Raw genomic sequence first — 13,640 nt, 5'->3', positions numbered from 1 at the left:
CCAACACACGGACCGGAGCTGCACGGAGCTGCTCCTCCCCGCACGGCGCGGTGCTCCCGCTGTGCAGCGCTGTGCGCCCCGAGCCCGACAGGGGGCGCTGTCATGGCGCCGTGCGGCCACGAGGGGGCGCCAGGAGCGACTCCTTCCCGCCCGCACTTCCGGTCCCGCAAGAAGCTCTCTCTCCCTGACGCCGCCAACCGCTTCCGGCCTCCGCCGGAAGTGCCGCCGACTCTCGTTATGTCCCTCACGGCCGCGCGGTGGCGTCGCGTTCCACTTCCTCTCTCTCCCGGAAGTGTCCGGAACGGAAGTAGCCCCCGAGCGGCGGCTGCTTTACCGGAAGTGACGGCCCGCCGCTCCCCTCCCGCCGCGGCCTTTGTTTGCGGCCGGCTCCGCTCTCTCCCTCTCAGCCGGGCTCGGCCCCGCCATGTCCCGCTGCCCGCCGGGATCCCCGCGGAGCCGACAGGAGCGGCCGGGCAGCGCAGAGCGGTTGTGAGAACCGGGCCCGGACGGCGCGCTGCGGAACCGAACGGAGCTCACCCCCTCCCGACGGAGGGGGGCGGGCAACGACGCCGCCGCCGCCGTTTCCTCCGCCGCGCTCCCAGTTGGATCGGCAGGGCCCGGTACGGCCGAGAACGGAGCCTAAAAACAGGTACGTGGGCAGGAAGAAGGGCGAGCCAACAACGCGCCCTATTGGGTGTTATTGGGTGTTATTGGGTGTTACTGGGTGCTGTTGGGTGTTACTGGGTGTTATTGAGTGCTGTTGGGCGCTGTTGGGCGCTGTTGGGCGCTATTGGGTGCTATTGGGGGCTGTTGGGGGCTGTTGGGGGCTGTTGGGCGCTGTTGGGCGCTGCTGGGCGCTGTTGGGTGGTATTGGGCGCTGCTGGGCGCTGTTGGATGCTATTGGGTGTTATTGGGTGCTGTTGGGTGCTGTTGGGTGCTGTTGGATGCTATTGGATGTTATTGGGTGCTGTCGGGTGCTGTTGGGTGCGGTTGGGTGCTGTTGGATGCTATTGGATGTTATTGGGTGCTGTTGGGTGCTGTTGGATGCTGTTGTCGCTGTTGGGTGCGGTTGGGTGTGGTTGGGCGCTGTTGGGCGCTATTGGATGCGGTTGGGCGCTGTTGGTTGCTGTTGGTTGCTGTTGGTTGCTGTTGGTTGCTGTTGGGTGCAGTTGGATGCTGTTGGGCGCTGTTGGATGCTGTTGGGCGCTGTTGGATGCTGTTGGATGCGGTTGGGTGCTGTTGGGCGCTATTGGATGCGGTTGGGCGCTGTTGGGCGCTGTTGGATGCTGTTGGATGCTGTTGGGCGCTGTTGGGTGCTGTTGGGCGCTGTTGGGCGCTGTTGGATGCTGTTGGATGCTGTTGGGTGCTGTTGGATGCTGTTGGGCGCTGTTGGATGCTGTTGGGCGCTGTTGGGTGCGGTTGGGCGCTGTTGGGTGCGGTTGGATGCTGTTGGGTGCGGTTGGGTGCTGTTGGATGCTATTGGGTGCTGTTGGGTGCAGTTGGGTGCGGTTGTTTGCTGTTGGATGCTGTTGTTTGCTGTTGGGTGCTGTTGTTTGCTGTTGGATGCTGTTGTTTGCTGTTGGGTGCGGTTGGATGCGGTTGGGTGCTGTTGTTTGCTGTTGGGTGCTGTTGTTTGCTGTTGGGTGCTGTTGTTTGCTGTTGGGTGCTGTTGGGTGCTGTTGTTTGCTGTTGGGTGCTGTTGTTTGCTGTTGGGTGCTGTTGTTTGCTGTTGGATGCTGTTGTTTGCTGTTGGGTGCGGTTGTTTGCTGTTGGGTGCGGTTGGGTGCTGTTGGGTGCTGTTGTTTGCTGTTGTTTGCTGTTGGGTGCGGTTGTTTGCTGTTGGGTGCTGTTGTTTGCTGTTGGGTGCTGTTGTTTGCTGTTGGATGCTGTTGTTTGCTGTTGGATGCTGTTGTTTGCTGTTGGGTGCGGTTGTTTGCTGTTGGGTGCGGTTGTTTGCTGTTGGGTGCGGTTGGGTGCTGTTGTTTGCTGTTGGGTGCTGTTGTTTGCTGTTGGGTGCTGTTGTTTGCTGTTGGGTGCTATTGGATGCGGTTGGGTGCTGTTGTTTGCTGTTGGGTGCTGTTGTTTGCTGTTGGGTGTTGTTGGATGCTGTTGGGTGCGGTTGGGTGCTGTTGTTTGCTGTTGGGTGCTGTTGTTTGCTGTTGGGTGCTGTTGTTTGCTGTTGGGTGCTGTTGGGTGCTGTTGGGCGCTGTTGGGCGCTGTTGGGCGCTGCTGGGCGCTGCTGGATGCTATTGGGTGTTATTGGGTGCTGTTGGGTGCTGTTGGGTACTGTTGGATGCTATTGGATGTTATTGGGTGCTGTTGGATGCTATTGGATGCGGTTGGGTGCTGTTGGATGCTATTGGATGCTATTGGATGCCGTTGGGTGCGGTTGGGTGCTGTTGGGTGCGGTTGGGTGGTTGCCGGAGCCCATCTGAACGCCGGTTTTGCCTCCCACCCGTGTTGTTGTCGCTGTGTGTTGTCGCTGTGGTGCCGCTTCATCGCGGTGAGGGTTTCCTGCTCAGGGCTGTGCTGGTCGCCCCCTGGCAATTAGCGCTGGGAGTCATTGTTTCTAATTGTTTCTACGACATGGTCCGTTGCGGAGCAGCACAAAGTGTTTCTGTGCAGCGCTATGAAGAAGCATAGCATGTTTCTTTTGCCATGGCTGAAAGTTGTTGGATTATCAGAAAATACGAACTGGTTGGGAAAGGCTTTCACCAAATTTCAGGACAGGATTTCTGGCTTTGCGTAGAAACTCCGAATCACTTTCTAGACTTTGTTCAGTAATAATAACACAGTTTAATTGCTGTACTCACCCGTTGCATGATCGGGATGTGGCTGTATAAAAGAAATACAGACTGTAGTCAGTATACGTGTATACATATGTGTGTATAAATCTTTCCTTCCTGTTTCCTTCTCTTATCTCTGCTTTCCTAGGTTGCTTAACGCTCAACTCCTATAGTTGAGGAGGAAGTGTTTGGTATTGCCATGCACACTGTCTTTGTAGCAAAATAATGACTGTTTTTGCTGAAGAAAATGTAACCTAGCGATTGTCATGGGTTTTTGTTCTCTTTTGTATATGGAAGAAAGTTGTCCTTATATATAGAAGAACTTCAGCTGAATGTGATAGTTTCTTTGGTAATGTTAGAGAAGACTTACCACTGTTTGTAGTTCCAGGAGTTTATTGTCTTCAAGTTATCTTCAGGGATCTGCCTTAATATTCGGTATCATGCATGTGAAAGTACTACTGAAGCATCATGGCATACAACAACAGAGGTGTTTCTTAGTGACAGTGTGTGACGTTTGAGAAGGTTTATATTTGTGGGATAGGGAAGCAGAGGAACTGAAGAGGAGAAGGAAAATCCTACCTGAATGATGGGGGAAAAAAGCAACCCAGAACAATTCAGAATGTTTCCCATGTTAAATATTTTTTAAAAGAAAAAATAAGTGAGCCAGTTCTTGAACAAAATGAATCCGGCATCTTTAAAGGAAGCTGGTGGAAAGATTTTTCTCTGTGCTTAAGGAAATCTTAACACATATTCTTCTAAGAGTAGAATGCTTTGAGAGAGACAACAAGTAGTTTCCGAATCTCCATTACTGAACAGTGTCTAAAAATGTTGGAATTTCTTTATGTGGATAACGAAGGAAACCTCAGCCTTGGTTATTAATTTGTATTGCTTGAAGGAGTCCTTAGTGATGGGAGAGATGTGCCATGAAGCGTTTTCAATTTGCATCCAAAGAAGCAGAAGTGTCTAAAATTGGCCATAGTGACATTTTCGTATCTGTAGATGTTTGAGTAAATACATGTGAACAAGACTTCTGAATATCTCATCTGAACGTTTCCTTACTGTCTATCTTTTAGCTCTTTGTAATTCTGCAATCCAGTAAGTACCTGTTATTTGTTTATTTGTTTCAGGTGAAAGGATGATGTTTGCTAGAAAATTCTTCTTTGGGGTTTCTTACTCTTTGTGTTGTGTGTGAAGATCAAAAGCTTAAGTTGTCTTCTGTAAACGTGGAAAGCTGAGTGAGCGTGGAGTTCAGACAAACTGAAAACATTAGGGGAGGTTTCTTCCTAAGCTTAAAGGATGCTGTTTGGAGCCTGAGAACAGTTGTGTAAGCCCACCAAAAGGGGACATAGGAAGGGAGCGTAGTGATGCAGGGTGGAAACAAGAAGTGTGGGGGTGAGCAGTGGGAACTTGTGTTGGTGCTGAAAGTAAAATTTATATGGATGCATCCTCTGTCACACCTCGTTGCTTGTCTTGCTTCATCTCTCTTTGCCTGCTGCTTACTCTCCTGCTCTCCAAATGCTGCAGCTGTACCCTTGCTATAACAAGTGGAAGAACATGCCTCTCAGGTTTTTTGGCCCTTCCATGCAAGCTTGCAGTGCTAGGTAGTTTGAGCGGAGGTAAGTGCCTGTTTGCACAGTGAAAGTTGTAGAGGTTCAGCATTTCTATGTCCGTGAAACTTACTGAAAATTCCCTTCTTAATTTTCCATCAAAATATTATTGCTTAAAAGTGGGAAAGAAGAAAGGTTGAGAATGTGGATCTCGGGGTTATTAAGGAGGCGCTCAGGACGGGTGAGGGATTCAGTTGCGAAGTGCTGTCCAGGAGCTCAGTGCTGAACTTTGTGGTTCTGCATTATCAGAGTAGAGCTAGGAGGTATTAAAAGTGGTTCAAAAAACACATTGTTGTTTTGTTTTGTTTTGTTTTCCTGCTTTACATTCAAACATTCCAGTGTTTCTAGTTGTTGCTCTTAGTTTAAGCAAAAATATTTATATAAGATTACGACACTTCAGTGCTAGTTTTTACCAGCTGACCTTTCTGGTTCCAAAACATCTGACTCTGTTTTCTTTCTGAATGCTCTGATAGCAGCATCCACTAAGAACTGCTTGGTATACTGCCAATGATGTCATTTCTAGGATCCTGTTGTTTTTAAAACAAAGAATTTACTGACCGCTGCAGCGATAAATTATTTAAGTCTTTTCTTTTTCCACATGGTATGCCTAGAAGGGAAGCATTTATGTCCAGTACTTTGGTAAATGCTCATTGCAAGGTTACAGCAAAAAAAAACCTGCATGACTAAAGACTTTAGACAGACAATAGCATGGATTTTTATATTGGCCATCAAAGGAAATGTGATCTTTGACTACCAAGAGCTGACCTACTTAGGGAGTCAAGAGCACCCATATGGTTCCTCATTTGCTGGGAAAGGACCATGTCTGAGCAGATGCAACGGTTTCATGCGTGGATATTCTCTCCTAATCACTCTATTCTAAGCTTACTTGGAAGCCCCAGCTGTATTAAAAATGCCAGTGATCGAAAAACTACTTGACAGCAAGCAGAACGCAGTACTGTTGTCATCTGGACTGAGGTTGGGAAATAAGCTCACGTTTTCAGTTAATTTATTGATGTAGAAAGTCAGTAGGACAGAACTAGAATACTTTTGATGACTGACAGTTGAGTTGGCAGCTTTGCCTTTTTATCCTGGTTCTGATGCCAAGCCCCCAAGGCCTACTTGCTGTCCACTGGATCTTTTCTGTTCTAGTGAGAGAGACTGTTCTGTTCCTGTTGGCATCAGCCTGCTGTGTCCTGTTGGCAGTGCTTTGGGCAGTAGGTTGTTACACTGAGATTCCAGGGGTTCTCATTCAGGAAAACTCACTCACAGTGGGAGACTCTCTCTGTCTTGCAAAGAATTTGAAAGTGTTACGTCATTCCCCTCTGGGCATTTGAAGCAGTCACAATTAACTTCCAAATTAATGAGGTTCTATCTGTCTGCTCTTTTGACTTTTTGTCTTCCCATCTGAATCTTCAGACCTGAGTGGTTCTGGTCCTCTGTATTCCTTCTAGTTCTTGAATCCCTTTTCTTCTTAGACTTCTGTTTCCATAAATCATACAGAACTTCCATGTGTTCCTTGATTACATTCATTTTCTTTAGTTTCTTTGAAGATGACTGACTTTGTAGTACGTATCTGTCTAGAGAATGAATGAGCAGGTGAGCTGTAGGCAGATGAGTCGATCACCATGCATCTTATTTTACAAAGTGAATGTATTTTACATCTTTTTTTTTTCCTGTTAGCGCGTCTAAAGTAATTTCTGCTTCCATCTTGCCATGTGATTAATCTGCCTGTATTTCCTTGAAGCCTTCCTGAAATTCGTACTTCTTAGTGCTAAGTAGGGGTGTTAATAGTATCAAGGAGCAAAAATATGGCTATTCTGTGAAAGCTGGAGATAGCTGAGCAGAAGAGAAGGATAATTTGTTTCCTTGGGTCTTTAAACTCACTGGTTTCTGAGAAGGATGCTCTTTCTTGCTCCTCCATGGTGTCATTGTTGGATGTTATGTTCAGTCTGATGCTCTGAAATGTTGACCCCAAACGTACAGTATGATCAGATTTTTGCCTCTGAAGTTGTTGAAAATCAGATCTGGATTTTTTTTTTTTTTGGTAGTCAGTCTGCTTCTAAGGCATAGCAGCACTGGGTGTACAATTCACTGATGGACATTAATTAAATTAACTGTGCTGTGTTCACTTATACTTTCTTTTTTTTCTTTCTCTTTTTTTTTTTTTTTTTCTTTTTTCTTTCTTTTTGTTTTTTTTCTTTCTTATTTCCTTTCTTTGTTTTGTTAAGCATTGCAGGCTGTATGTACCGAGTAGTTCAGACGACGGGACCAGATGGAAAAAACCTTCTGAAATTACTCCCAATTTCTAAATCTTCTGGAAACTTTGTGCCAATAGTTCAGTCTTCAGCCATGTCAAATAATCGTAAAGTGAATGTTTCTAGTCCAGTTCATCTTGCTTTTAAGACACAGCTTGACAGAACTGCTGCACCTTCATCTGTTAAGATACCTGTTTTTCAGTCTCCTAATTCTGGAAAGATTATCCTTGCAAGGACGTTAGACAAACAGGAAGGTGTTAGTGCAGGTTCTGATAAAGAAAGCTTGATGACAGAATCAGCTGCTGACGTCCAGAGTAGTTGTGTTTCAGTTGATAGACAGTCTTTGCAGAACGCTGCTGTAACGAGTTCATCTGAACAGAGTCACACTGCACGCGTGTCGGTAAACACAAAAGATAATCCCATTTCTGTGAAGCCTCCAGTACTGCCCTCTGGCCACCACCTCCAGATACCAGCAGATGCGGAAGTGAAATCTGTCCCAGCTTCTTTTTTACCAGCCTCAATCCAGCAAAAAATACTTGCCGCTGCAGCAACAAATGTGTCCGATGGAGCTGATAGTAAAAAAATGCCAACTGTGATTTATGTGTCACCCGTGAACGCAGTGAAAACAGCACTTCCCAAGCATTTGCAAGCTGTTGACCCCAAAACTGCCCCAGGTGTTTCAAAAACGTTGCTAATGACATCTCCACAAAAGGCATGTAGCTCTTCTCCTGAGACAGGAACGTCTGATGGTCAGCAGTGCCAGCATACGCCAATGAAATGGATTGTGCGAGAAGGTCCGCAGTTGCCAGCGCCTTGCCTTGTTCCTGTAAAGTCATCAAATAACGTGGCTTCCAAGATCTTGAAAACTCTGTCGGATATGAAGAATGTAGAAGTTAACTCTGCAAATATTTTGCCACTCTGTACTAGTGGTTCTGGTGTAAGCCAGACAAAAATCACATCCATTAAGGATAATGCTCTGGTCATGTATAATGGGAAAGTCTACTTATTGACCAGGAGAGGCTCTGATGTTTTGTCGGCCCAAGCTGACATGCAAGCATCTTCCTCATGTGGTGCTTCACTTAAAAAGGGAACATCCAAACTAATTGATTCTACTGAAGTCACTAAAATAAGCAATAAAGTGGTGAATCTGTTATTGTCCAAAAGCAAAGGAATGCCATTACCTCAGAAAGATCCTAAAGTGTGCACAAACTCTAAAGTTTCTTCACCTGGGGATTTAAGAAATGACTTAAAATCTGCACCTGCAGTTCTGGTGACACCAAGTGTTGAGAAGCAGAGTTCCACTGTAAAGCAGGGAAAGAGTTTGCCCTTCATGGAGAGCATCTCAAGTGGAATGAGCCCAGTTACGGCATTAGGGATGCAGGAAAATACATGCCAGGATGGCAAGGAAACTGTTCATTCCCCAAAAGCAGCAAGTGCTGTTTTACCTCAGTCTGAACACGAGTGTGCTTTCAGTGAAGACTGGCAAAAGGTAACTCCAATGAACGTGACCAATCTCAGTCTCTGCTAAATTGTTTTATGCTCCTGGGAGTTTAAGTGAAATGGCTTTCTCATAAGTTGACAGACTGTTCTTACCTGGTAACCTGTCACCAGAAATGCTGGTCTAAAGTGTGATATTTTATTTTTTTAGTTCAAAAGCTGAAAAGATTTTATTTTTTTTCCCCAATAAAAAAAAATTGCTCTGTGCAAATGGGAAAACGCATAAAGAAAAAAAAAAAAAAAGGGCAGGGACAAGATGTCTCTTAGTTTCTTCACAATATTAGTTACAGCACATGAGAGTATGGATAAGCTGTTCAGCACTGGAGCTCTGGTTGCTCTCTGCTTTTTAACATTGCTGCCACATTCTCACAGCATGGCCACTGGCTATGAAGTAGGGAAGCTTGAAATGATGTGAAAGGAAGACAGGGCAGACAAGCAGAGGTTGTCATTTTGAGACAAACTGGTGTTCCTCCTCCAGTTTCTGCTTGCGGATAGAGCCAAAGGCAAGAGCTGCTTTTCCTTTCTTTTGTGCTGGGATGCAATGGGATCCTTTGTCTCTGTCTCCCTTTTGACTGCCTATGTATTCTTTTAAAATCATAGTGTAAGAAATATCTCAAAGGCTATGGCTGCAAATTCCGCAAACTCTGTACCTATGAGGGATTGCAAGTCAACATTTCAATTGCTCGCAAAGACAGGAGGAGTTTGCCTCCAGGTGAAGAATCAGGCCAAAGAGAAATGTCAGATAAGCGTGTGTATGCACATTTCAGGCACTGATTCACTGCAGTAGACGGTAGGATCTCTTCCTCACTCCCAAAAGTTCAAGTAGACTTTTTTTCATGAGAGCTTTATGATGCCAAGTGGTAGCGTTTGACTTAATAGCATTTCAATTGTTGGCTTTTGGTCCCTAACTTTGCCAGCCTATGATTGCCAGATGTAGTGACGTGAGCCTGATCTTGGATATTAAAAAAAGCCAGTTCAGGTTACAGTGAGGATTAGATATGAGAGGTGGTTAATAGTGCTTTGTTGGAATTATCAACCACGATGCAAATATGAACTGATTTCAGCAGTCTGAAAGTGATGATGCGTATAGAAAACTTTTCGTCATCTTCCTTTGATGCTTATGACCTTCAGGATAGTTGTCGCCCTCGTTGCTTCTTTTAATTCTGTAGTTCACTAGTTGGACTTTGCATTTACTGGATGTTGTGCAATGTACCTGGTGTTTTAAGTAACTAATAAGAATGTTAGACCTCTGATAATCAGCCTGTAATTTGGCTTACATGTCTTAAATGCAACTAGTGGAAAAATAACAAATTGTCATTAGGGTTTCTAGTAAAATAAGGCTTTTACATACATGGAGAGATTCATGGTTCTCTTACTGTTTCTGTATTGCAGGTCCGGCGTAAAAAGATGTATTCACTAGGAAAAGTTAATCAAATAAAAGACCAAGAGAAGCCACACTGGAAACGGTATTTACAATTAAGGAGAAAATTTGGTCTCTATAAGGAGGAGAGAGTCTACCTTAAGAGAATACCATTAACAACCTCCTGTGAGAAACCAGATGAGAGGGTGTGCTCCAGTAACAGCTTGGAAAGGAGAAATGATTCTTGCCCTTCCTCCTCATTAGATGTGACAATAACAGACCAACATCGGGAGTGTATTAAGAAGGAAAAGGTACCTTGATTTTTTTCGGTGCTAAAATATGTGTACTGCAGCACACTCAGGAGGCAGTGGAAGTGTAGTCAGTACATAAATTACACTTTTTGCCTGAACCATCTCGCCTCTGGATTGGTCAGGGGAAGTCGATAGTTGTTAGATCCCAAAAGAGCTGTCCACTTTGTCACAGTCAGTGTTATTTAAAGAAATTTGCTTGTGTACTTGTGAGGGGCTGAGAGTTGCAATGTCTTTATAAACTTAGTCCTTTGTCATTGGATAGGAACGTTCTGGAATACTTCCGGAAAGGTTCCTTTGTTGTAAAGACTTCCATTTTAGTTCATGAAAGTGATTGTTATCCATAGAAATTGGTTCTGTTTGGCCGTAGCGTTCTACATTTTTTTTTGTATGGTTGTGCTCTACCCGGTCAAAGGCTTTTTCAGGTTTTGATAACTGTGTGTTGACAACTCAATGTTGAGCAGATCTACTGCCTAGTAAAGTGATTCTAAGAAACAAACGATAAGTAACTCCTGCAATATGTGCCCAATGACTGTGGTCAGGTAATGCAGAATGGTCCTCAGTTTAACAGAAGTGTCTTTTGTGTGTTTCTTGATCTTACAGGTTGTTTTGGGTCTAGAAGAGGGTTTATCTAAGAAAAGAAAAACAAAATCTTCACTGCCAGACAGTGGAAAGAGAAGGAAATCATCAGTCAAGTCAACCTCGAGCTCGAGTACAGAAGACAGCGGCCCAAGTTCTGTCACACTAAACAGAAGTGTTTCTCCTCCACCTGCCTTATTGCAGCAAAGTATTTCCACAGACTTTATATCCTCAACAGATGCTGAACGAGAGCCGTGTTCCCAAAACAGCGACATTACGGACTCAGATATTCCAGTGTTAGTGTCCTGTGAAGACCATCCTTCGCACTATGAAGGTTCTTTCCGAGATGATGCGTTCCCTTTGACTCCACCAGATCTGGATGAAACAATACGGGATGAAAAGATAAAACGACTCAAACAGCTCTTGAGAGAGCGGGAAGCAGCACTTGAAGAAATGCGTAAAAAAATGCAGCAAATCTGAAATACTGAAGGTTGTGGTGGTCTGAACTGTATTCATCTTCATCTCAGCGACCTGAAGAAGAAATTCTGTGTTGGAATGAAGGTGAATGTTTCTGGAAAACGGAGGACCTTAAGGAAATTTACAATGTGTATTTATAAAAATGATTTTCCTATGAAAGACTAGAAATAAAAAAGACTTGGACCACCAGATTCTGCTTCTGGGACATGTATGTGTATCAGAGAATACAGAAGTGAGGTGTTTTTACTATTTTTAGCATATTCTCTGTATTTTGCATTAAAGGGGTTTCTCTATTAGTCCTAGAAAATAAACTTTCCCAGCTTGGAAATTTGTAGCCCATCTGTTAGAGACGGAGTGCAAATAACAACCCCCCTGCCTTGTAAATATATATATTTTTGTTTTCTTAATATTTTATAATGCATGATAACTTTGGTGGATTGCTAGGAACTGTTACTTGTCATAAAAGATCCACGGTCAGTGTTTAATAAATGCTATTTAAGAGGTTTGGGGATTAGTCTTCAGGCAGTAATGATGCTGATATCCAGTGGAACCAATACTAACAGCTGCTGAAGTGTACCAGGGAAGTTATTTAGATACGTGTTTCCTGCAGTTATTGTTGTAAGCCTTTATAAGGCCTTTGACATATGTGCAATGTTGAAGTTTGGTTGTAGGATTATTTGGTGGTTGGGGTAGGGTGGGTTGGTTTTGTTTTTGTGCTGTTTTTTTTTTTTTTTTAATGAGTTAAGCTGAACCATTCCATATTTAAGCAGAAAAGGTTTCTTTGTGAGTGATGAATGTCTCTTCATTTAACTCGTTCAGTCATTGTTTGAGTCTGTCTTCTTCATTTGATGCTGCCTACGGTTTGCACTGTAGGAGAGAAAGAGCACTGAAGCTGTCTTTGCCATTATGAATTTTATAGCTCTTCAGCGTGTTTCCCCAGCATGTTATGTTGTGTGTTGTATGGAGGCCTTCTGCTCCTCTCTGTTGTCCACGTCATAGAATGAAGTAGGTTGGAAGAGGCCTCCAAGATCATCACGTCCAGCTGTCAGCCTGGCCAGGTCCCATCATCACTAACCCGTGTCCCTTTGTGCCACATTAAATGTTGTCACATCACTGAATTTTGTAAGGCCTTTCTGCAGTTCTTTGAAGTCTTTATTGCTGCTGCCATGAATGTGGTGCTAACAGAACTTAGCGTTGCTTTTCCTTGTCTAGTTATGGGTATGTTCAACATCACAGATCCATGTGGAACTTGCTCTGTAAGAGTGATCAATCGAGTTACGTATTCTTTCTTGGTAAATATGCCAAGCACAGAGTCTAATTTATGGGAGGTGGGATTTTTAATCAGTGAACGACACCAATGAGGAAAACATTTGTCTCATTCCTGAAAGTGTGGAAGCAGCGTAAGTTTGTCTAAGCCTGTCTTGAAGTGTTTAGTGGGAAAAGTGGGACTGTTCACTACGCATTGGGTGCGGTGCATTGATGTAAGCCAGCAGACAAGCAACTGCAGAGCTGGTTGCTCATTCACCTTCCCCATCATGTGGGGAGAATGCAGAAGGCAAGAAGATTTGTGGATCAAGATACAGTTTAATAGGTGAAGTGAACATGGTGTGTGCAGGCAAGCAAAATAAAGAATTTAATGTGTGCCAGCAGCGGGATGATGTTTGACCACGTCCTGGTTAAAGCAGGACCTCAGTGTTCATAATGGTTGCTTGGGAAGGTGCACACAGAATCAACAAGCACCCATTACGTGGTATGGAGCATCACGTAGTAGTTTGGGGTCATCTGTTCTGGTTCTGTTTGCTCCCACGTTCCTGCTGGAGGGGTAGAGTGGAAAACAGAAAACCTGGATGCTGTGCAAGTACTGTTCAGCAACAGCCACAATGCTGGTGTGTTACCGACACTGTCACGAACCCAGAATGCTGCACCATACAGACTGCTGTGAAGAAAGCTGTCTCCATCCTGCCAGCACAATGGGACAGCAATCAGAAGAGAGAAGCAGCCTCTTGCCTCATGTCTGTGCTGTGCTCACTGACTGTGATGCTCTCCCAACAAATGTCTTCCATCTGTCCTGTCATCTGTCTCAACATCTTTACATTCTGATGATGTACACGAAACGGATCAAGCTCTGTTCATTTACACTCTTAAATCCTTCAGGGTTTACGTTCTGTGATGTATCACCTTTCTTCCAGAACCTCTTTTCCTCTAACAAAGTGCTTGCTTACTCCTCTGTTTTCTATAGAGATTATGATAAAACAGTGACAATTCAGAGAAGAATCCTCACTGGAAGGTTTTGAAGAAATGTGACCAGTCAGATTTGTTAGAAAAAAGAAGTTGGTTCCCTGTGATTGGGCAATTCAAAGGCAAAACCAAGTCATCTGTGCAAGAGCAGGCATCTCTCTTGGAGAGCTCTCTTGGAAGCTGAGAGGATCCCTGAGAGCAAAGACAAACCTTGATGCGCCGATATGGGAAAGCTGTGCCAATGGGAGCAGCAAAGGGACTCAACAGCCCAGACCCTTGCAGGTTGTTGGAACCGCTCCTTGTGCAGCCTCGTCTGTAGCATAGGTTGGATTTTTCTGCACTGTTCGTCCCTTAACATCTATGGTCTACTGAGAGTTTATTTGTGAAGTAGAAGCTAAGAGTCCTGGGAGCACTGTCTGTGCCACAGCTGTGCAGACAGCTGGCAGGCAGCCCCACACACAGCTTTACACGGCAGAAGTGTTGAATATCCCAAGTTGGAAGGGACGTGTAAGGATCATGGAGTCCAGCCCCCG

General features: G+C 44.7%; 1 protein-coding gene across 1 annotated transcript; it reads left to right on the top strand.

Moving 5' to 3' along the window:
• Positions 1 to 324: 324 nt before the first annotated feature.
• LRIF1 (ligand dependent nuclear receptor interacting factor 1) lies at positions 325 to 11,984 on the top strand. The gene is made up of 4 exons (XM_072356338.1): positions 325 to 489; positions 6,622 to 8,137; positions 9,538 to 9,816; positions 10,417 to 11,984. The coding sequence occupies exons 1-4, from the start codon at positions 425 to 427 to the stop codon at positions 10,870 to 10,872; spliced, it is 2,316 nt and encodes a 771-aa protein (XP_072212439.1). The 5' UTR covers positions 325 to 424; the 3' UTR covers positions 10,873 to 11,984.
• The last annotated feature ends 1,656 nt before the right edge of the window (positions 11,985 to 13,640 follow it).

Source organism: Excalfactoria chinensis, chromosome 23 (genome assembly GCF_039878825.1).
Source record: "Excalfactoria chinensis isolate bCotChi1 chromosome 23, bCotChi1.hap2, whole genome shotgun sequence".
NCBI classification, from domain to species: Eukaryota; Metazoa; Chordata; class Aves; order Galliformes; family Phasianidae; genus Excalfactoria; species Excalfactoria chinensis.
This window is presented reverse-complemented; position numbering and strand designations above follow the sequence as displayed.